Here is a 23,033-nt window from a genome sequence, read left to right on the forward strand (position 1 = left end):
AATTTTCCTTGAAATATAATTTTCTTTTATTGATCCATATTTTTTCCCCTATACAAGAAACCAAAGGTTCCCGAACAAAAGGTGCTTCCTTGCACCTTTTTGGCACAGTTTGTATGGGGCCCATACAAACTGTACATGAAGGAAATGGCACTATACAAATCAGGTAAATATTTCAATTTCTGCTCACATAGAGAGAAAAAAAAAAGAACAGTGTACATAAAAAGCAGCAAACAAACAATAAACTCAGTTGGTTCTACTAGCTAGATGGTTTGGCAAGATCCAAAATGTAACAGCTCAACTTGGGACAAGAACATAAACTGAAGAGCAAACACTTGTCTTTCTATTCTTTGGTTCAAGCCTTCATACCATGTCATACGGTCCCATTTTGTTCGCACTGAGATGTTCAGAATATTTAAATGATGAGCGAGTGTTTTTGAGAGCCTAAATATCATCCTGCAACACACAACAGCAAGAGAAGAATAAAATATTACCTTGCTGCCACAGACAAGCAGTTCCACTTCCTCTGGCCGGAAAAGCATCTCCAAGGGGGAGTCATCAGTCACGAGCAAGAAACCGCGACGGAATGCACGGAACTGCTTTTCTATGCTCTTGTTGAGCAAAAAGTCTGTGTACAGGTCAACAAATTCCTGTTTGGGAACAGAATAAGAAAGGAGTAAATTTACTTCTTGTGCACATTAGGCTGACCTCTATAGTTTAAAATGTAGCTGGCACGCCTTCATGCCATAATTTAGCATACACCTTGCCTCTACAGTAAGAGCACGAAATCAAAAACACACACAACAATAAATTAGTAAATAAAGCACCAGCTTTATGTTGGCTGCAGTTGGCTATTTGATTGTTTCATCATAGCTTACAACACAGAACATGGTGCCACTTACCCATTTGTTGTCCTGGTTGACTAGAACAGTGTCGCCATTTTCCTTCAGGTCGTGGGAGAGCACGGTGCCAAACACATCCTTGTAGGTTATTCTAAAGCTCTGGACAAAAACTTCTTCCATGTCATCCCCTTTGTAGTCCAGCAGCTGCTGCAAGCCATTTGCTAAGCTCTGCATAGAGAAGAATGAGAATTCAAATCAAATGAGTTTTACTTTTCTTTTAGAAAGAAAGAGCTGCAAAGAGCTGCTGATTTCAGCACCTTGATGAGGTGGCAGCCCAAATGTGTAGCAGCAAAAGGCACAACACACAGATGAGATGCACATTTGCTAGAACTCTTCCCAAACACTATCTGTAAGGCAACAATACAAACACACCCTAAAAGACAAGAGATCACTGTTGGAAACTGCAAATTCTATTCAATGCATAAACAGAAACACACTGTGGCAACACAGTAGTACAGGAAATACAGTAGAGCCTCATTCATAAGTTTTTGAAAAAAAAAAAAGACATGAGAAAAGACATACTAACCGGGAAAATGTATGATCCAAAGTCACTAAAATATCTGACAGACTCAACTGTAGTTGACATCTAAGTAATGCTAGCATTACGCAAATCATTGCAGCAGAAGACGGCAACCTGCTGAGCTGAAGGGGCCTGAGCAGGTGTCATTTTTGCAGCTTCGCATGTTTGCTCAAGTTTGGCCTGTGTCAGCAGCTTCTTCCAGTGGGGCATTCCAGCAGGAAGTTTTGACATGCCCACTAGGCACGAATCATGGCAGCAAGAGACTGGTGGGGCCCTGCAGCTAGTGGGGCACAAGCGACCCGAGATGCACATTGTTTTCTATTGCATGGTGTTTTAAGATGGCAACAGGACACCAAAATGAGAACAAGCTGGTTGGCAATGCTGGAATACGATGCCGCCTCAGCAAAACATGATGCTCACTTCACGATGCCTGCGACAGGGAAGGGAGTCACGTTTGGTCTATCACTTATTAAAAGCGTGAAGAGCACTGCGCCCCACGGACTGTGAAACAGATAGGTGAAGATGCTTATCGCAACAGGGTTGGCAACGACAGCTGGAAATGCAGCTCTGACAAACCAGGAGGAGATTTGCTGGTGTTGGACTAAGAAACTGAGTGCAGTTGAGATGGGCGGGCAAGTATTGCAGGGAAGCTGCTGCAGTAGGCGGCTACAGTTTTTGTCGCTCGCGCCTTGCGCTTTTTCTTGTTGACATGGGATCTAGCGGCTGGAAAACTAACAGGACTGTATCAACGAGACTCTACTGCATGCCCTGAAGCCATTTTAGAGCACAGTTCTTAGGTGGCTGTTCCTGGATTGAGCATCAGCATCTTTCGGCATAACCATGCGAATGCACTTTTGTCACTGCTTGCATGTTCATCGTTGTCTTCTTCCACAGCGGGCTCGTCGGTGTCCCTCGGCATAACCACGTGAATGCGCTCGTGTGACTGCTCATGCGTTTGTCATCGTCTTCCACAGCTGGCTCCGATGTCCCTCATCATGCCAGTGTTCCCATACTGGCCCTCGCGCTCGTGCCATTGCTCATGCTTCGTCATTGTCTTCTTCCATAGCCGGCTCCAATGCTGCTGATTATGCCAGCGTTCCTGTACTGCCCCTCCCTCAGCGAAAGCACTGACCGCACTGGCCCACTGTAAGTCAGTGAAGTAATATCAGTCTTACATTCTTTGCCTCAATACACTGTGAAATTAAAACACGTATTCAGTTGCTCCCAAATTTTACATTAGCGAGTATCATAATCATCAGACATTTTTTTACAGAGGTGACAAACAACAATCTCATGTTTCACAAAACTATATGAAAGCACTGGAAGAGTAATTCAGTGTCTGAGGTACAGTCAAACCTCGATATAACGAACCTCGATGTAACGAAATTCGCAATGTAGCAAACTATTTCCATTTCCCAATTTTAGCTGCATGAAAACCACATATTTTCTTTTGCGATTTAACTAAGTGACTTCGTGATGTGGTTTCGATTTAATGAAGTTTTCGGCCATCTCAAGCATGAACTTGGAGCCTGTATAGCTAGTTCACCCAGCAAAAAACTATAAGAATGTCGGCCGAGGCAAAAGTTATTTCAAAGAATATTTTTGCATGAAAAGTTTTAGCGGCAAAACTGCCGTCAAAGTGTGTGTGCCAGTACGCAGTAGGCAAAAAACACCACTGCACCATTTGTCGCATCGGTAAACAACTTGCAGAGACAGTGGGGCGTGCAGCAGCCCGCAGCGCTCGGAGAAACGCATGGCCTGACAGTGCCTTCTGAACAAGAAGGATGGGGAGAGAGTGAATGCATGGTAACGTGATCAAGCACATGACGGAGAGGGGGAGAGGCAGCAATGCATGCATCTCCTTCTCTTGCGTGTACACTCTCTCTGCAGCAAATGCAAAGGTCGAGTTGAAATGGTTTTACACTTTTGATTTTAATTTGCATGTGCCAGCTGTGGGCACTAAGCGTGGTCAGCCATGGCGGTCAAGATTTACGGCATCGGATGATGCAACAGACACAAATCTCGGATGCGATGAGCCCTGTCGATGCATTGCTCCTGGTGCAATTTCCACTGCATGCGCTGGCGCTCATAACCGCACTATTATGGCCTGACGACAGGATATTATCCCCCACCAGGAATTTTCTGAGAATTTGTGAAGGCGTTTTTCATGTTGAAACTTTCAAAGCTCGAACTAACTAAATTTGCGATTTAATGAAGTTTTTCGCTGCAAGTACAACTTCATTATATAGAGGTTCGACCGCACATACATTTTACATGATGCATAACTATCAAGCATGATTTTGAGCTCAAATTTTTTTTCCAAGTGAATGAGACAGTGACAACGCCCATCGCAGAAACAAAACAAAATGCACTTCTCATATTTGATGCAACATGCCCCATGATGAGAATTCCACTGTTAAGAACAATGGCTACTCGTGAACAAAAGCCAACTTGTTTCAGCCAGATTTAAATTTCACTTGAACATCTTTCTTTCTTTTTTCTTCTTTTTTTGTGAGCAAAGACGTTTTAACTAGTTTTGACAACTACTATATTTATTCGAAAATAGGTCGAACACGAATATAGGTCGACCTCTAGATACTGATCTTGCTGAGAAATAGAGAAATAATTTGAATATAGGCAGGTCCATACCTTCTTTAGAAAAACAAAAAATTGGAACATGGCAACCCTTTATTTACCCTAAGATCGGCTACTAAATCTTATTTGTCGATGCCTCAAGCTGCATGCACGTCAGAACTGCCAGAGAAGTCGTCCTCATGGGACGTCTCTTTGGCACCTTAAACTACGTTCTCCTCTATGCCATAGCGTGCGTAGGACATGCAGTATTTCTTATAGTCAGCCTGGATAATCTCCATATTGGCTTTATGATGGGCGCAACGGAGGAACTCCATTAGCTCAGTACTTTCGCTAGCTTTGCTCAGGAATATAGGCCGAGATTCTTTGATCATGAATACAAGTCAACAGCTCACATTGGGCAACATTTTTAAAAACAAAGAGTCAACTTCTATTCAAATAAATACGGTAAGCGAAAAAGCATGCAAATAATTAAAGGTATCAAGCAACTTGCTCCAAATGTTTGAACCGATGTAGAAATGGATATCAACAAGTGATAAATGTAGCAACAGTGCTGAACGACAACACTCCATAGTAATACACTTTAGATAAGGCTCGTTAATCCACACTGTGCATGATGTAGCAGGCTTTTTAGAATTCCGAGACAAAACCATGAGGATTTTAGTTTTGCTTTCAAGTCCTTCTAAACAAGACAGCATCATTTTAAAGAAAAAGAATGATCAAGATCTTGTGCGCTAAGCAGCTGAATGCCTGAGAAATTGAGCCACCATGGAGGGTTAAGTGTAAGCTTTATTTAGGCTGGCCTCTTCCTCAATCAAAGTTAATGTAAAATGCACAAGTGCTTTTGTTAGGCAACCAGTGAATCGATGTGAACAAAATTGCTTCAATTTGAGTTCAAGAAAACTTTCATCCTAGTGATTACTGAAAGCAAATCGCAGCAAAACCTCGTGAATAGGTAGTCACTTAATAAGTCATTCCAGTTTAAATATAGTCACAATGAATCCCCCACCCTGTTGCCATTGAACCTAATGTGTTGTTAAGCTGTAGTCGCTTCATCATCATCATCATCATCATCATCATCATCAGCCTGGTTACGCCCACTGCAGGGCAAAGGCCTCTCCCATACTTCTCCAACAACCCCGGTCATGTACTAATTGTGGCCATGCCGTCCCTGCAAACTTCTTAATCTCATCCGCCCACCTAACTTTCTGCCGCCCCCTGCTACGCTTCCCTTCCCTTGGGATCCAGTCCGTAACCCTTAATGACCATCGGTTATCTTCCCTCCTCATTACATGTCCTGCCCATGCCCATTTCTTTTTCTTGATTTCAACTAAGATGTCATTAACTCGCGTTTGTTCCCTCACCCACTCTGCTCTTTTCTTATCCCTTAACGTTACACCTATCATTCTTCTTTCCATAGCTCGTTGTGTCGTCCTCAATTTGAGTAGAACCCTTTTAGTAAGCCTCCAGGTTTCTGCCCCGTAGGTGAGTACTGGTAAGACACAGCTATTATATACTTTTCTCTTGAGGGATAATGGCAACCTGCTGTTCATGATTTGGGAATGCCTGCCAAACGCACCCCAGCCCATTCTTATTCTTCTGATTATTTCCGTCTCATGATCGGGATCCGCCGTCACTACCTGCCCTAAGTAGATGTATTCCCTTACGACTTCCAGTGCCTCGCTGCCTATTGTAAATTGCTGTTCTCTCCCGAGACTGTTAAGCATTACTTTAGTTTTCTGCAGATTAATTTTCAGACCCACAATGCTTTGCCTCTCCAGGTCAGTGAGCATGCATTGCAATTGGTCCCCTGAGTTACTAAGAATATAACCAACCCTTATATATAGCTTTCATTGATTACGAGAAAGCGTTTGATTCAGTCGAAACCTCAGCAGTCATGGAGGCATTACGGAATCAGGGTGTAGATGAGCCATATGTAAAAATACTGGAAGATATCTATAGCGGCTCCACAGCCACCGTAGTCCTCCATAAAGCAAGCAACAAAATCCCAATAAAGAAAGGCGTCAGGCAGGGAGATACGATATCTCCAATGCTATTCACAGCGTGTTTACAGGAGGTATTCAGAGACCTGGATTGGGAAGAATTGGGCATAAAAGTTAATGGAGAATACCTTAGTAACTTGCGATTCACTGATGATATTGCCTTGCTTAGTAGTCGCTTAACGCATGCCAAATAGTTAGTGCGTAGTACTTCATTTTTCGGCGCATACATGCATGGAATTACTAAATGTCGTGTGCGCTGACCATAGATAGCGAAATTGCAGCTTACAGACCTTTCTCGGACTGAAGTCACCACCGATGGTGACGTCAAAACATGCTTGCCATGACCTGTTTCCTGTTGCCATAGCTTCTAGCAGTTCTATGTTCTCATCATGGATGACGACACGGATGACGGCCCTTCCACATCCAACACGGCTAGTGGTTTGACCATCATGAGGGCATGTTCACAGGAAAATGGGACCTGATGGAGAAACTGGCTTGTGGCCTTGCTGAGTTTGAGGCTGCCATCATCACTGCAAGTCTGGCGTGGCGGCAACTGAAGATCAGAGAATTTTTGCTGCCTGCTGGCAAATAAAACTTGTCTGTGTGTGTATTTCAGTGCGAATTTACAAGTTTTTGGACCAGTAGATCTACATAACTTGGTGCACACCTCATCCACATTCTCTGCAAGCTACGTAATAACGAGGTTTTATTTTATATAATTATGGCTGTTCAGGGTCATCCAATTTTTGTGATGTCTGTTGTAGATATCACCACAATGTTTATTGTGACGTTTCTTTTGTAGAAGAGGCCTGAAAAGAAAGCTATTTGTCTCCAACAAAGAAGCAATTCCAGATCTGAGACATTGGAGCCATTGTGTAGGCAGCATTGTTATTATTATCGTCACCGCCAACATTTTTGTCATTATCGTTGTCAGGCAAGTTCACACTGTCATAGGTGGTATGGCGTTCAAGGCTTTCTTTCATGAGGAGCCATGTGCAACATTGTTTTTTTTTATGTGTTACCATTAGGAGTGTCAAAGTGGAAAAAGTGTATGCATATGAAGTGTAGGAAGCTGGTCAAGTGATGTGTGTGTGTGCGTGTGTGTACGTTTGCATGTATTTATTTAATGGTCTGCTCTTGACCATTATCAGCTGCACTTCGCTTCTCAAAGAAACAGAAACCACACGTTGCATTGTGGTCAACAGGGTTTAAATGTAAATGGTCAACAGGGTTTAAAGTTTAAAAGTAATGCCCCTAATGTCTTTCTCTCTCTTGCCACTAAATAGCCACTGAATTTTTTCATTTACATTCTGAAAATTTTTTCCAATACTGCCAGGAAAAAAAAACAAAAAAAGAACCATACAGATTATGTATAGTATACAACAAAAGAGCAAATATACAACTTTATAATTTCGTAGCAGAAACGTATTGGACTTCTACGAACTTCATTCGCTAGTCTCCAAACAAAGCGGCACTTCTATAAAACTTGTATAATGAAAGAGCTATTTGTTACTTCAAATGCTATCAGCTACAGGTTACAGTATAGCGACAGTATAGTTGCAGAGCCACAAAGTTGCAAACATGATACTCCTAATAGTAACTTCCCAATTTTAGTAAATTCATGTAGCCAATCTGAGGACCTTAGAAAAAGCTGCTTCCAACATCTATCGTATTTCAACTCTCATGCAATGAATTTCATTCAAATCATTGGAGCACAGTCGTTTAATGAGAATTTTTGAATGTTTCTCATATATTAACGTGAGCGCGTTAAGGAGCTCTTATCGCAGAAAATCCAGTGTCGGCGTACTGCGTCTGGCATTGGACGTCGTTTCGGCAAAAAGATTTTCAAACAACGCATACCCAGACCTGCGATGTGACGCAAGGAATCGACTGGACTAATTGAATTTCCCAAGCTAAAATATGCGGAATCATAAACACACAACCTACAGACATGATAGCGCTTAGATTGTAATTTGAATATATGAGAAAACATAATTCTGTTACACGAAAACTCAAACAAACCCCTTTTTTTAGCATTTCTACAATGCATAGACTGGAGAGGGCATCCACGATTTGCTCATGCCGGCGCGTAAATATCTCAGAGTTCACAGATTGGTGCGCCCACTTCCTTGAACTTCCGATGACGCTCGCCTCCACCGCATGCAAGAGGCCGCATCTCTACCAGAAAGCTCACCTTCGTGCACCGCGTTGGCCGTGAGCATTTCCCGGTAAACATTACAGTTACATATGCTGCAGCTGCCGGGAAGCATGAGAAGCAGTCAGGGATCTTTTAATGCTATCGCATTCCACTTTCAAAGGCTAAGTTTAAGCATTCTCTAAATCTTTTATACGAAATAGACATGAGGTACAGCTTCCTCTTAGAAGGGAGGTTTTACCTGCTTTAACTTATTTACATACATGGGAAATGCAGAAATGCTCTCTTTAGCCAATCACTAAACCGATATCAATGAAATTTGTTGCGCTGCCATAACAACATGTTTTGTAATATGCAATAACATCATTCTACCATTGCACAAAAAACATCAGTCTGCCTTTTATTTACGCATTGTATTTGAATTATACTTGTTCCACTTAAAAGAGAAAGCGGAATCCTGCGGACTATGGGAAGTAGAATTTGGATGTAGGGCCTCATGGCATTTATGAAAACTGTTGAAAAATGACAAGCTAAAAAAAAAACGCTGACAAAGTTTACAAATCAATAACTCTGCACCAGAAACAGATATCACATCAATATACAGTTGAACCTTGATATAACAAACAGCGTGGTGATCGCAATATAGTCTGATACAGCCAGAATTCTATATATAAAATCACATAAGAAACGCATAAAAAACTTCTGCAGCTCAATCAATGAACCAAGGGCATGATCAGGGATTGTTGTTCGGAACGTGCGTTCGGTTGCGCTGTGTGCAATTGGCCTAGGACACGTCGACTTCATTCGGCGGGAGCGCGCGGTCGATTGCGCCGCACGCAATCAGTGTAAGCCACGCCGACTTCGTGAGCCATGCAAAGTTGGCGCGATCTAGGCCAATCGCACGCTCTGAACAACAATCCCCGATCACGCCCCAGTCATGGCACAGCAAATATTCGAAGCTTAACCAAAAGCATTTATTTATTTTGCTGAAAGTACTGCAGTAGTGTAGCCTGCTTCTTATTGACAGCTGCATGCTTAAGCACCGAACCCTCAATATAGTCTAAACGATCCACAAGCGATAGGTCGGTGCCCTCTATTGCACCACAGTAGCACTGTAGAAGGGCCAAAGCAGCTACAGCCTCAGTTGAAGTCGGGAGCGGAGCAACATCAGTGCTTGTGGGATCAACCTCAGCAGCGTCTTCATTTGGCTGCTACTTTTGCTGCGATATCCACGTCTGTCAATTGAAGCATTTTGAAACACTGTCGATCACAAAGTATTGAGTGGCATCTGCCAAGGCGTCTATAAATGAGCCCAGTGAGTGTGTGCTGTCACAGGTCTGTGTGGATGCAAACCACTAGTTCTCGCAAGGCGTGGCAGGTGCAGAGTAGGCACCGAGGAGGAGTCAGTGTGCCAAATGCAATGCGTCACTGATGTCAAACTAGCCAAGCCACCGCGTGTGTACGCCACTACATTCATATAGCATCCTCGGTGCGATCAATGTGTGCAACTATATTGCGCAGCAGTCGGGAACACCCATCACGCCAACGCTATTTTCGAGGGTGTTGAGGGAAAGCTCACCGCCTATCCACGGAGCGCATGCCGTCTGGGATGGTAGAGTTCAATATATCCATTTTACGTCTGACCCCGTTCGAAATAAAAAATTAAAAATGCATGCGATTTTCTAAGTGATATAGAAAGCGTGCAATATACGCAATTCAATATATCCGTGTTCGATATATCGAGGTTTGACTGCAATAAACTGCATTTGTTTGAGCATATTAAGTGGACAAATCTAGTATATGAAAGTAAAATTTGTCCTATCATTGCAATGCTTATGCGGGTTACAAAGTCCTACTTACAGATTACAGGTAACCAATTAGATGTCTTAATAGCGACCATTCACAAAATTTAGATATTGTTTTTTACTGCTGAGTTAGCATTGGTAAACTTCCATGTTTCAGTTTCCTAATATGCACCAATTTGAAAAATCTTTTTGTAACACTGAGGGCCAAAATAAAATCTGCTCCCTGTAGTCAGTACCTTTCATTTTTTTTGTTAATGCAATAAACCCCATTACATTTGGTGGAGTATATGTCAAACAAAACAATTCCTCTGTTCCCATGTGTTTAGATAGGAGCAGATGCGTTAAAGCTGAGACACACGGTCAGCACAAAACAAAAATTTTCTGTGCTCACAGGATTCCAGTCCTGAAGATCATGGAAGGTGCCCCTGCGCCCCAGCAGTTTCCGGTAGACGACCATGGGGAAGTGCACGTCCAAGATGACATTGTTGTAGATGGCCAGGCCCAAAATGATCCCAATCAACTTGAACTGAGCGTCACTCTCGAAAGACGTCGGATTGAACCAGTACGTTAGGGTCTCACCGTTCAGAGTGAACATCGCTGAAAGTAGAACCGCCATGCCAGCACTGTGAATGGTAAACTCATTCTTTTGTAATACACACTGAAAAGATGTTCACACCTGTCAACCTTATACGTTTTCAGTGCTGTGCCCAAGTTATCTCATTCTGGCATCTGTGCAGACCTCATACTTACAGTTACTCAGACAGAAATTTAATTTGATCCACTTTGGAATGACTTCCACACACAAAAGGTGGAAATGCCAGAAACACATTGCACTCTAAAACACGGTTCTCATACCTAAAAGATGACACTTAGCACATATCGGGATGGGGAAACTAATGCTAAAGTTGGTCTCAACATGACAGACCAACTTTATGACACAACTTTATGACCAACGTCATGACACAGAGCAAGATTTGATGACATCATGTAGCAATAAGCTTAGACATAATGACATTGCTCAATACAAAAAAAAAACAAGAGTGTTACATGCACTTCTTCTGACAGTGCTTGTGTGTAGCCCTTGCAGTGATTACAGGAATGGAGCGAACCAATGTATCATGACGTTGTGACGCATCCGCTTCCCGGATAGTGAAACCAAGACCAGTTTATGTAAGCAAGTATGTACATGTATTATAGTAAATTACTTAGGGTGCTCTGACACTTGCCAATATTTTTGCTATGGTGTAGAGGGTTTAAACCTTCATTCAACACAGAAACATGACAAGTAAGAAATGTCCTGCCAACACACCTGAAAGTGTGAAAATTATGCAAAGCCAAAAATTACTACATATTGGTGAAAAATACCAAAAGTTGTTTTTTCACTCAAGTTGTTCACTGTTTATTTACAAAGTTCACAGACTTCGTGCTGCAGGGACTTTGTGAACATGCTGTTACGTTTCGCCTACGACGCGCGGTTTAGCCGGCGCGATTGCAACAAAGCGGCAGACATTTTGGCCCGTTCGGCGTCGCCGCTACGCTCCCCGCCAGGCGTTTCCAGGCGTTTCCAGGCGTTTCCAGGCATGTTCCGATGCCACGTGTCTTCATGTGCGTGTGTGAGTGTATGTGCCATTGTGCCCGACCGGCGGCGATGCGACAGCAGGGGGTCACCTTCTCCTCCCAGTCATTGTGCCCGACCAGAGGCGCTACGAGAGCCGAGGTTACCTTCTCCTTCCAGTCATTGTGCCCGACCAGAGGCGCTACGAGAGCCGAAGTTACCTTCTCCTCCCAGTCTTTGTGCCCGACCGGCGGCGCTACGACAGTGTGCGTCACCTTAGCCCATTGTACAATCACGTGCTCGTCTATTGAGGGGTTCTTTCTTGCCCTCAACTGCGAGAGTATAAAAACAGCTGCCCCCGGACGCCAAAAGGAGGGCTCCGATTTCTTCTGTTGAGTAAAGTGCTCTCCCGTCTCTCTACTTCGGTCAACCTGACCGCCAACTCTTTGCGATGTTAAAATAAACAAGTTGTTTTGTTGTTACCAGTCGACTCATGCTTTGCCGGGACCTTCGGATGCTTCCAGTTGTACCCCAGGCCGCCAGGCCAACGCTACCCTTGGGGCTTGCGACCCAGGTACAACCACGTGCGTCAGCGCCGAGTTCCCAACCGATCGCACCAGCGGTGCGACCACAACAACTCGTACCAGCGGTGCGATCCAAATAACTGTCTGCCAGCGGTGAGATCGCGACAACGGAGGCCAGCAGCGAAGAGATGCAGTTGACTGTATGCTGAGCAGCTCAACGACGATCCGGGAGCAGTGCAACGAGCCCTGTGTGATGACTGGTTGCCTGCAGCGGAACGACTGCGCTGAACTCTTGGCTGTGAGGTTTGGTGAGTGCGGGACTTTCTTCTTCTGAGCTTTGCCAGGCTTTTGTTAGTGTCAGAAACAGAGCTGGTAATTGTGGTTGTCGTTGCTGCCGGGTTAGATTGCGGCAAGACAATAGAAGGCAGTAGAGAAAGCAGCATTCAGAGCAGCCATGGATTTGAAGTCGTTGCGCAAACCGAAATTGCTGGAGCTTGCAAGAGAGTTGGGTCTGGATGTCTCAGACAAACTAAGAAAACCTGAACTGGTAAAGGCTATTCTTGAGTTAGAAGCTGAGGATGACGAGCTGTCGGAATGCCTTGAGACCATTGAGGAAAGGGAGACTGCAAAAAGACAGGAGCGCGAACTTAAAGAACAAAAAGAGAAAGAAAAAGAAGAGCGCGACCGTCAACACGCTTTGGAAATGAAGCGTCTCGAGATAGAGATAGAACGCGCTCGTAATGGAAGTCAGGCACACGGTGCAGGAGAACGCGTATTGTTCAAAATGACTGACCTGATGCGGCCGTTTAAGCTTGGAGAGGACATTGGTTTGTTCCTGGTTAACTTTGAGCGAACGTGCGAGAAGCAGGGGTTCTCTCGGGAAACGTGGCCACAGCGCTTGCTCACTTTGTTACCCGGCGAGGCGGCCGACGTAGTCGCTCGCTTGGATAGAGAGGAGGAAGAGGATTTCGACACAGTGAAATCGAGTCTTCTAAGAAAGTACCGGCTGTCTGCGGAGGCGTTCCGTCTGAAGTTTCGGGAAAATGAGAAAGGCAAAAGTGAGTCATATACAGAGTTTGCGTATAGGCTTATGTCAAACATGCAAGAGTGGCTCAAAGAAGAGAAAGCGTTTGGTGACCACGATAAAGTTCTGCAGTGCTTCGGGCTAGAACAGTTTTATAGTCGGTTACCGGAGAACGTGCGATACTGGGTCTTGGATAGGCCAGACGTTTGTACGGTGGCTAAAGCCGCTGAGCTAGCCGAGGAGTTTGTGACGCGTCGGGCTCGCGGAGCTAAGGACGGTCAAAAGGGTGAATTTGGCTCGAAGTTTGAGAGGCCGAAGTTCACACCCATGAGAGCAAAGGGGAACACGCGTAGTGCGGATGCGAGTGGAAGCAGTGCGACCGAACCTAAGGAGACGGCGGCAGCCGAAGCCGAACGCAGAAAGCGGTTCGAGATGAGGCAAGCGCGCGTTTGTTATACGTGCCAGAAGCCGGGTCACTTTTCGGCGCAGTGTCCGGAAACAACACCAAAAGTTGTGTTTTTTTCAATAGGCAGCACTGACGAGAACATGAAGCTTCTCGAGCCTTACATGCGAGACCTCCTCGTGAACGGGAAAGAGTGCCGAGTGCTTCGCGATTCCGCAGCTACGATGGATGTAGTTCACCCCTCTTACGTAGAACCCCATATGTTCACGGGCGAGTGCGCATGGATCAAGCAAGCCGTGGAAGCTCATAGCGTGTGTCTGCCAGTAGCAAAGGTGCTTATTGAAGGACCTTTCGGAGCGCTTGAGACGGAGGCGGCAGTGTCATCTATGCTGCCCCCCCAGTACCCGTACCTATTTTCAAACAGGTCCGATCACCTCCTGCGCGAGAAGGGGCTTTTGTTTGGTGAGGCTAGCGTTCAGGCCTTAACCAGATCGAAGGTTCGGGAGCTCGCTGCAAAGGCGGTAGTTGCGGGGCCGATGTTATCAAACAACGAAAAAGGGTCAGAGGCGCAGCAAGCCGATATTCAGAGCACGCCCGAACTGAATAAAATTGAGCCTGTAGCGTTGAAGGCGCCAGATACTGGAGAGGAAACGCCCGACACGGGAAAGTTAGAAGAGCTATCTACTGATTTGCTCATCGCGCCTACGTCAGACGGACTTGATAGGTTGCTAAAAGTCAGCCGGTCGGCTTTGATAGCCGAGCAAAAGAAGGACGGTAGCCTAGAAAACATACGCTGCAATGTCAAGGAAGGTATCGCCAGGAAAAATGCGCGTTTTGTGGAAAGAGGTGGAGTCCTGTACCGGAAGTATCTAGACCGCAGAGGAGTGGAGTTCGATCAGCTGATCGTGCCTCAATGCTATCGTCAGGATCTGTTGCGCTTGACGCATGGGGGTTCGTGGTCCGGACACCTAGGAGTTAAGAAAACTAAGAACCGTCTCTTGCAAGAGTACTATTGGCCAGGGTGTTTTCGGGACGCAGACCACTTCGTGAGGTCATGTGACACCTGTCAGCGGGTGGGCAAACCAGGGGACAAATCGAGGGCGCCGTTGAAATTGGTACCTATCATTACGGAGCCTTTTAGATGGCTCGTTATTGATACAGTGGGACCTCTGCCGGTAACAGCCACGGGGTACAGACACATTTTGACTGTGATCTGCCCAGCGACAAAGTTCCCTGAAGCAGTGCCGCTTAAAGAACTCAGCTCAGTTGAGATAGTCAATGCACTACTGTCCATATTTGCGCGAGTTGGTTTTCCTGCAGAAATCCAATCAGATCAGGGCACAGTGTTTACTAGCGCTTTGACGACAACTTTTCTCGAAAGGTGTGGGGTAAAGCTGCTACACAGCTCAGTGTACCACCCACAGTCGAATTCCGTTGAGAAGCTCCACTCCGTCATGAAGCGCGTGTTGAGAGCCTTGTGTTTTGAACATCAAACTGACTGGGAGCTGTGTCTGCCTGGGGTGATGTTTGCATTAAGAACCGCGCCGCATGCAGCTACGGGGTTTTCGCCAGCTGAGCTGGTGTACGGTCGCTCGCTTCGGTCTCCGCTTCGCATGCTTCGAGAATCATGGGAAGGCAGGGGCGACGACCCAGTCGTGGTGGAGTACGTGCTTAAGCTCCTCGAACGCTTAAGAAGGGCACAGGAGTTGTCAGGTGAAGCAATGACAAAGGCCCAGCAGAGGGCCAAGGTTTATTATGATCGGACCGCCAGGGCCCGTCGTTTTGAGGTGGGCGATGAGGTCATGATATTGCGCACATCGCTAAACAACAAACTAGACGTGCAGTGGGAGGGCCCAGCACGAATTGTTCAGAAACTGTCGGACGTTAACTACGTGGTAAGTCTGCCAGGAAAGCGGAAAGCACAGCAAGTTTACCACTGTAATCTGCTCAAACCTTATAGACAAAGGGAAGCAGTGGTGTGCATGATGGTAAACGTTCCTGAAGAGCTTCCGGTCGAGCTTCCGGGACTAGGCTCAGTGACGAACAGGGAAGACACCGGTCAAGTCATTAGTGACCTTATCAGTAAAGCACCGCTGTCGCCTGAGCAGAAAACCGAACTACACCAGCTCTTACAAGAGTTTCAAGGTCTGTTCTCTGAGAGGCCTGGTAGGACTTCTGTACTTACTCATGATATAGAACTTACCTCCCCAGAGCCAGTACGATCCAAGGCGTATCGGGTGTCACCCCGCCAGAGCGATATTATGGAGGCTGAGGTAAAGAAAATGCTACAGCTCGGTGTTATTGAGGCAGGTGAGAGTGATTATACCTCCCCTTTGATTTTAGTTGAGGTACCGGGCAAGGAACCTCGTCCTTGCGTCGACTACCGCAGGCTTAATTCCATCACTAAGGATCAAATTTATCCGATCCCTAACATCGAGGAGCGCCTTGAGAAAGTTAGTAGCGCTCAGTTTATTTCCACCCTAGATCTTGTCAGGGGTTATTGGCAGGTTCCACTCACAGAAGAGGCTAGTAGGTATGCGGCGTTCATTTCACCAATGGGAACATTCCGTCCTAAAGTGTTGAGTTTTGGTTTGAAGAACGCGCCATACTGTTTTTCAAGCCTCATGGATAAAGTGTTGCGGGGACAGCAAGAATTCGCTTTACCGTATCTAGACGACGTAGCGATATTCTCCGCATCCTGGTCTGAGCATATGGCACACTTGCGGGCAGTGCTAACCCGCCTGCGCGAAGCGGGCTTGACAGTAAAGGCTCCTAAGTGCCAGTTAGCACAGGCCGAGGTTGTCTACCTCGGTCACGTGATTGGTCAGGGTCGTCGCCGCCCCTCTGAAATAAAAGTGGCCGCTGTGCGAGACTTTCCGCAACCGCGCACAAAGACCGATATTCGGTTGTTCTTAGGTGTCGCCGGCTACTATCAGAGGTACATCCCCAGGTACTCTGATATCGCGGCTCCCCTGACGGATGCTCTAAGAAAGTCAGAGCCTCAAACAGTCGTCTGGGACGAGACAAAGGAAAGAGCTTTTAGCGCCCTAAAGAGTGCCCTAACAAGCCAGCCTGTGCTACGATCGCCAGACTATACAAAAGGGTTCGTTGTTCAGTGCGATGCTAGTGAGCGAGGCATGGGCGTTGTACTGTGCCAACGGGAAAAGGGAGAAGTAGAACACCCCGTCCTGTATGCTAGTCGTAAGCTGACCAGTCGTGAGCAGGCGTATAGCGCCACCGAGAAAGAGTGTGCATGTCTCGTGTGGGCCGTTCAGAAATTGTCATGCTATCTAGCCGGCTCGAGGTTTATCATTGAGACGGATCACTGCCCTCTCCAATGGCTGCAGACCATCTCTCCCAAAAATGGCCGCCTCCTGCGCTGGAGCCTCGCTTTGCAACAATATTCCTTTGAGGTGCGTTACAAAAGGGGGAGTCTCAACGGTAACGCCGATGGCTTAAGTCGAAGCCCGTAACGTAGGAATCAGCCTCAAAATTGTTTGCTACCGATGTTTTTCTTCCTGAGGCAGGATTGTTTAACGTATTGCTTTTGTTTAGTGTTTCAAAGTGATGATATGCTTTCTAGTGCAATTTTCCAATTTGTGGACGCGTTCTGAGTGATGCTAGACTACTGTAAGGAACTAGGCAGCGGTATAAAAAGGGGAAAGAGCCTGGCAGGGCTTAGTGAGGGTTGTGCCGTGCTTGCTGACTGAGCGGTTGAGTTTCAGCGTAGTTCTAACGCTTGCCGGGAACGAGAACAAGAATGTGAACTCTCCCGAAGTCACTTTGCAGTGTCCTGTGTGAACCTGAACGAGAGAACGAGGCCTTCTCTGTGCGCTGCGCTCAAGAAACGTCGAGGGACGCCCGACTTCTGTTATGAGCATCATCAAGCGACATCCCTCCGGACAGCGGATGCAGTCCCCTGTCCATCGGGATCTCCTTCCCCCGGCGGGGCGGTCTGTTACGTTTCGCCTACGACGCGCGGTTTAGCCGGCGCGATTGCAACAAAGCGGCAGACATTTTGGCCCGTTCGGCGTCGCCGCTACGCTCCCCGCCAGGCGTTTCCAGGCGTTTCCAGGCGTTTCCAGGCATGTTCCGATGCCACGTGTCTTCATGTGCGTGTGTGAGTGTATGTGCCATTGTGCCCGACCGGCGGCGATGCGACAGCAGGGGGTCACCTTCTCCTCCCAGTCATTGTGCCCGACCAGAGGCGCTACGAGAGCCGAGGTTACCTTCTCCTTCCAGTCATTGTGCCCGACCAGAGGCGCTACGAGAGCCGAAGTTACCTTCTCCTCCCAGTCTTTGTGCCCGACCGGCGGCGCTACGACAGTGTGCGTCACCTTAGCCCATTGTACAATCACGTGCTCGTCTATTGAGGGGTTCCTTCTTGCCCTCAACTGCGAGAGTATAAAAACAGCTGCCCCCGGACGCCAAAAGGAGGGCTCCGATTTCTTCTGTTGAGTAAAGTGCTCTCCCGTCTCTCTACTTCGGTCAACCTGACCGCCAACTCTTTGCGATGTTAAAATAAACAAGTTGTTTTGTTGTTACCAGTCGACTCATGCTTTGCCGGGACCTTTGGATGCTTCCAGTTGTACCCCAGGCCGCCAGGCCAACGCTACCCTTGGGGCTTGCGACCCAGGTACAACCACGGGCGTCAGCGCCGAGTTCCCAACCGATCGCACCAGCGGTGCGACCACAACAACTCGTACCAGCGGTGCGATCCAAATAATGCACTCTGTCTATAGTCACAGCTAGAGTGATCTGCGGCACAGACAGACAGAAATACTATTTGTAAGATTTCTTAATGAAATGGTCACGCAAAATTTTGTTTGCTGTTGTACATTACTTCTGTGAACTACATGGCTGTGCCACGTATAGGTTTGAATAACTGAGCGGGTTCACAAAATCTGGCTCTGCACATTGCATGGCGAATGAGTTTTTCGTGTTCTTTCAAAATCAGTTTTGCCCTAAACTGTAGGCAAATAAAAAAATTGAAGGCTCATATGACAATCATAAAGAAGATCTAGAAATCACCCATTTCCCAATAAAATCATGAAAGCTGGAAAGTATGTTCCTTATCCAGTACTATTCCTGCAGAACAACATATTTTCCCCCTTTCTCCGTGGCTTAACAACAATCTAACAAGTGAAACAACGAAGACTGACTCACCTATGTCAGGGTTGAAGATCTCCTCCACAACAAGCTGAAAAAACTCCTTAGACACACCGCCTTCGTCAATTCCCTGCTCCCCTTCAAACTCCACTACCAGCTGCTTCTTCAGGCTTGACGGGCTCTCCATGGCGACCAACTCTAGCTGCAGCCAGGAAGCCAGAAACACAATGTTTGTAAACTCACCTCCTCAACAAGTATAACAAATTGACATGAGACAGCAGCTTTTACTCAAATGTGCCTCTGCTGCTACGACACCAGTACAGTGAAATCTCATTACTATGAACTTCATTCTATATTTCTCATGTTAACGAAGGTATAAAAGAATTCCCCAAGCAAAAGCCCATAAAACATTTATGTAAAAGTACGCCAGTACTATGAATTAAAAACACAGAATATTTCAAAATAAAGAGCAAAATTTAATTTTTTTTCTGTTAGCACTTCACAATAGCGAATTTAATACATGAAATATTGCGCACATTTGCAATGAAGCCATGAAACCTTCTGCATGCCACTATAGTACCTCCATCATCAGCAGCAGATCTACCTGGATTACTGTGACTCTTATCCTGTGAAGTTTTTGTTTTTATATGTTTTAGGAATAAACCCATTTGCCGATATACTGCTTGTAAACATACACAATACCTCTTGTATAACCTAATTTTGTGTTTTCAAAACAATTAAACTTCAAAATAAAGAACGATTTTCGGCGGTCCTGAGATTCGTTATATCGAGATTTCACGGTACAGATCAACTTGCTTATGATGATAACGAGAAAGCATAAAAATCTGACAAAGTTGAATTTTGTAACATCCAGACTGATTTGGTATGAGGGTTACAATAAAAGTATAACTGGATCATGTATGGAGGTGTCATGTAAGTTAGGCGCAGACACAAAATGACACATGGAACACTGACACAGAATTGTGAATACATGTTCAATGTTTTTTCTGGTGTCCTTGTGCCTTGGTGCAAGTACTCCACATGTTCCCTCAAACTCTTGCACCTTTATTTTTATTTACACTACACATTTACCAAGTTGATGTAAACTATCTGAAACATATAATGTAGGTAGCATTGTAACATGTAGCATGTAGTAACATGTAACAGGTAGCATGTAGTAGCATAATGTAAAAAGCACATCACCACAACCTTTTTACCATTACAGGTGGCAACATTATAATTCGTCTACACAGTACAGTGAAGACTCAATAACAAAATTGTACTTTGAGCCAAAAGCATGTTGAATTTTATCAAGTTTATAAATGCATTGTCAGGCAATGCAATACCTTAATGTAATGTTCCTGTAATAGCCCTGCAGTCTAACCTGTCTTGATCAGTAGTAACAACCAAATGAAGCCAACAGACAGTGAAGCCAATGAGAGCCTAGGTGAGATTAAGTGCTATATTTTAGAACAAAATGAAGAAGTAATATTGAAAACAGAACACTGTCACTTACATTTTCTTCATTATTTCTATATTTCAATCAAAAACTACAAACACTATGCCCTATGCCTTCCTTAAATGTATTTGGTTATTAATAGCAATAAATCAAGACCCTCAGTTACCCCAATGTTTGTCGCTCACTATCCTGAAGGGGAACGTTCAAGCAAGACATCTGCACACTACAGAAAAGCAATGCAGGGAGTAACAGCAAAGCAGTGTTGCCAACGTTTTCTTGCACTAAGTTGCCAGGCCACAGGCCAAAGCAACCAATTTTTAGCTAAGTGTCGCCAAGTAAGGGCAATGATGGCTTAACTGCAATTTTGTGTTTTTGTTTTAATTGTTTCTAGACATCTTCCTCATTATTTTTAAACTGAAGCTTTAAATTGCTTCCTGCCGTGGTGAGTCAACAATCAGAATATGTAAAAGAAAAACAACTACCGCGCTATGCATAGAAAAGAAGCTTTGATGCAACTAGATTACTCTCTTCTGTATGTCTTTAAAGCTAGCAACAAACGGAGGAACATATGAAGGCCCTTGGAATAAAATGAGAGTAAGGTGTTGAAATTTGCCAAAGTCCCTGGCTATGTACGTCGTTAAAAAGGATGCTAAGGCTACAAAAAAGCAAAGCTATTGTTAATGTGACTACAAACTCACTATACTTAGCGACTTCCTTGCTAAGTTACCAACACTGCAGCAAAAGTGCCACGGGTTTGAGGCAAGATAGCTGGCTCATTATCACTGCAAAACAAAGAACTCAGCTCAATAACCAGCACCGGAATAAATACCCTGTGAAGTGCATCGTCGATGAGGTGATCGCGGCGCACGTTGAGCCGAAGGTAAGGGTTGGCTGGTGCGCCACCCACCAACATTTGAATAACCGACAGGTGCCGTTCGCTGTACATGCGGATGCGGTTGTCATAATACAGGCCCAGCGCCTTCACAGCGGGAGTCAGAACAAAAGCATGGCCCAGGAAGGAGAAGTGGCCCTCCTTGGTGTTGGCCCCCCGAGAGTGGACAAACCCTCGGTCTGTTTCCAGCTGCTCACTCAGGGGTTCATTGTAAAACTCTTCCCAGGGTATGAGTGGCTTGCGGCAGTCAGCCACCTAGCGCAGAGAGCATGGAGGCAGGAATTCATGGAATTAGGCCTACACGAATAGAAAGTCAGGAAGGTTTGTATGTCTTCATAGTTGACTAAGCAGTGCAAAAATGATGAAACTGAGAGAAGGAGTAATCAGAACCATTAGAGTGGCCTTTGCAATTGCCAAAAGCCAATTTTAGGATCGAAATAACAAAAGTTTGAGCCCATTGCAATGCATGTGTGCTGGCCGGGACCTTCGGTAAGGATTGAATTAACTGAAAAATCGAATTAACTGGAACTGAATTAACGGAAGTCTACTGTACTTGGTTTAACTTTAACATCATGAAATTGCTCATTGGGCTATAACGGCTTCCTTAGTGGAAGTCTCTGTATGTACTTTGACCACCTGAGGTTTTTTAAAGGGGTGCTGCAACACTTTTTGAGTACGTTCAAAAAAATTCCCCCGGAAATTCTGTGGTAGTTGTCTAAGTATGCGTAAGCGTTGTGCCACTTGCTCATCTTCACACAGCCCAGTGTCGTTATCAATGTTATGGAACTTGATCCGACCAATATAAGCCCTTGTCAACCCAAATTGGTTGTTCGCTTAACATGTTCGATAGCAAATATGAAAAGGCAGGTTTAATTAGAATAGATTTCACTATGGCACTCGAATCCATGACCGTTGATGTTATTAACGTGAAGTTAATTAGGCACAGTTAATTAAGATAGAGTTAATTAAGGCTGAAGGATCTACCAGTCGTGGTGTGAACCTCTTTTCTTGCTCTGTCTTTTGCGAGTGGTTTTTCCCTTCGCCTATGTACCAACTGGCCCGGATTTCAACACTTTTTCTTGATTATTAAGCCGCTATTATTGGCCACTATTATTTATCATTTTTATAGATGATATTGTCTCTATCCCTGGTACCTTTGACGTCATCATGTATGCAGATGACACAGCAGTTGAACGCGATGCCAATGCACATCTTTTTCATCTATTCAGATAGCTAAAATGGAACAATCTGACATTAAATGCCTCCAAAACTACATACATGATATTTCGTCCTACCAACAAACTATTGTACAGAAATGTAATGCTAAAATTTGAAGAGAGCCTAATTAAACAAGTTGAAAAACAAAAATTTATTGGGGTATGGTTTCAAGACAAACTAAGTTGGACTACACATATAAGTTATCTAATTTCAGATTTAGCACGTACAGTTGGATGTTGGCGTAGGATAACCAACCTTATACCTCTCTGGCTAAAGCGAACTCTTTATTATTCTCTTTTCTATTCCAAACCTACATGTGGTTTACTTGTCTGGGGTACCACTACAAAAACAAATTACAACAAGCTTGTTATACATCAAAAAAAGGTTTTACGGTCTCTTGAAAATTATTATGGTAAAGTGCAATTAAGAACGGCTCCCTTATTTATAAAACATGGTATACTGCGGCCAGACCAGTTATATTATTTCAAGCTATTGCAATTAATACACAAAAACATACTCTACACAAAAGATGAAATAATTGCTAGCTATTGTCTTGTCTAAGATTCCAAAAACTACGCACTCCCAAAACACAAACTGAATACGGACGATAAAAAATGGAATATCAGGTAGCTGATGTATTAAATAAGGTTGAAGAAAACTTGAATTTCAGTACCACTATAAATATTTTAACGCGACAGCGTTAAGGAGCTCGTGTCGCAGAAAAGCCGGTGTTGTCGGTGTCGGTGCGTTGGCCGTGAGCGATAAATCCGGGAAGGCACATCATGAACAAAAAACAACTTGCAAGATGGGGTGGGTGGGAATCGAACCAGGGTCCTGCCCCGACACGTGGCGCGTCACTCGCCCCATGATCGCGT

General features: G+C 45.0%; 1 protein-coding gene across 2 annotated transcripts in view; it reads right to left on the reverse strand.

The window, feature by feature from the left end:
• Ube3a (ubiquitin protein ligase E3A) overlaps positions 1-23,033 on the reverse strand; it is a 63,728-nt gene that overhangs the window by 10,095 nt on the left and 30,600 nt on the right. For both annotated transcript variants that reach the window (XM_075688866.1, XM_075688865.1), the window contains exons 9-13: positions 20,878-21,195; positions 18,647-18,791; positions 10,366-10,571; positions 900-1,067; positions 492-647 (exon numbers count right to left, since the gene is read on the reverse strand). In XM_075688866.1, the coding sequence (XP_075544981.1) occupies positions 492-647; positions 900-1,067; positions 10,366-10,571; positions 18,647-18,791; positions 20,878-21,195 (993 nt within the window). The remainder of the gene's footprint in view (positions 1-491; positions 648-899; positions 1,068-10,365; positions 10,572-18,646; positions 18,792-20,877; positions 21,196-23,033) is intronic.

The sequence above is a fragment of the Dermacentor variabilis genome, chromosome 4 (genome assembly GCF_050947875.1).
Source record: "Dermacentor variabilis isolate Ectoservices chromosome 4, ASM5094787v1, whole genome shotgun sequence".
In the NCBI taxonomy this organism is placed as follows: Eukaryota; Metazoa; Arthropoda; class Arachnida; order Ixodida; family Ixodidae; genus Dermacentor; species Dermacentor variabilis.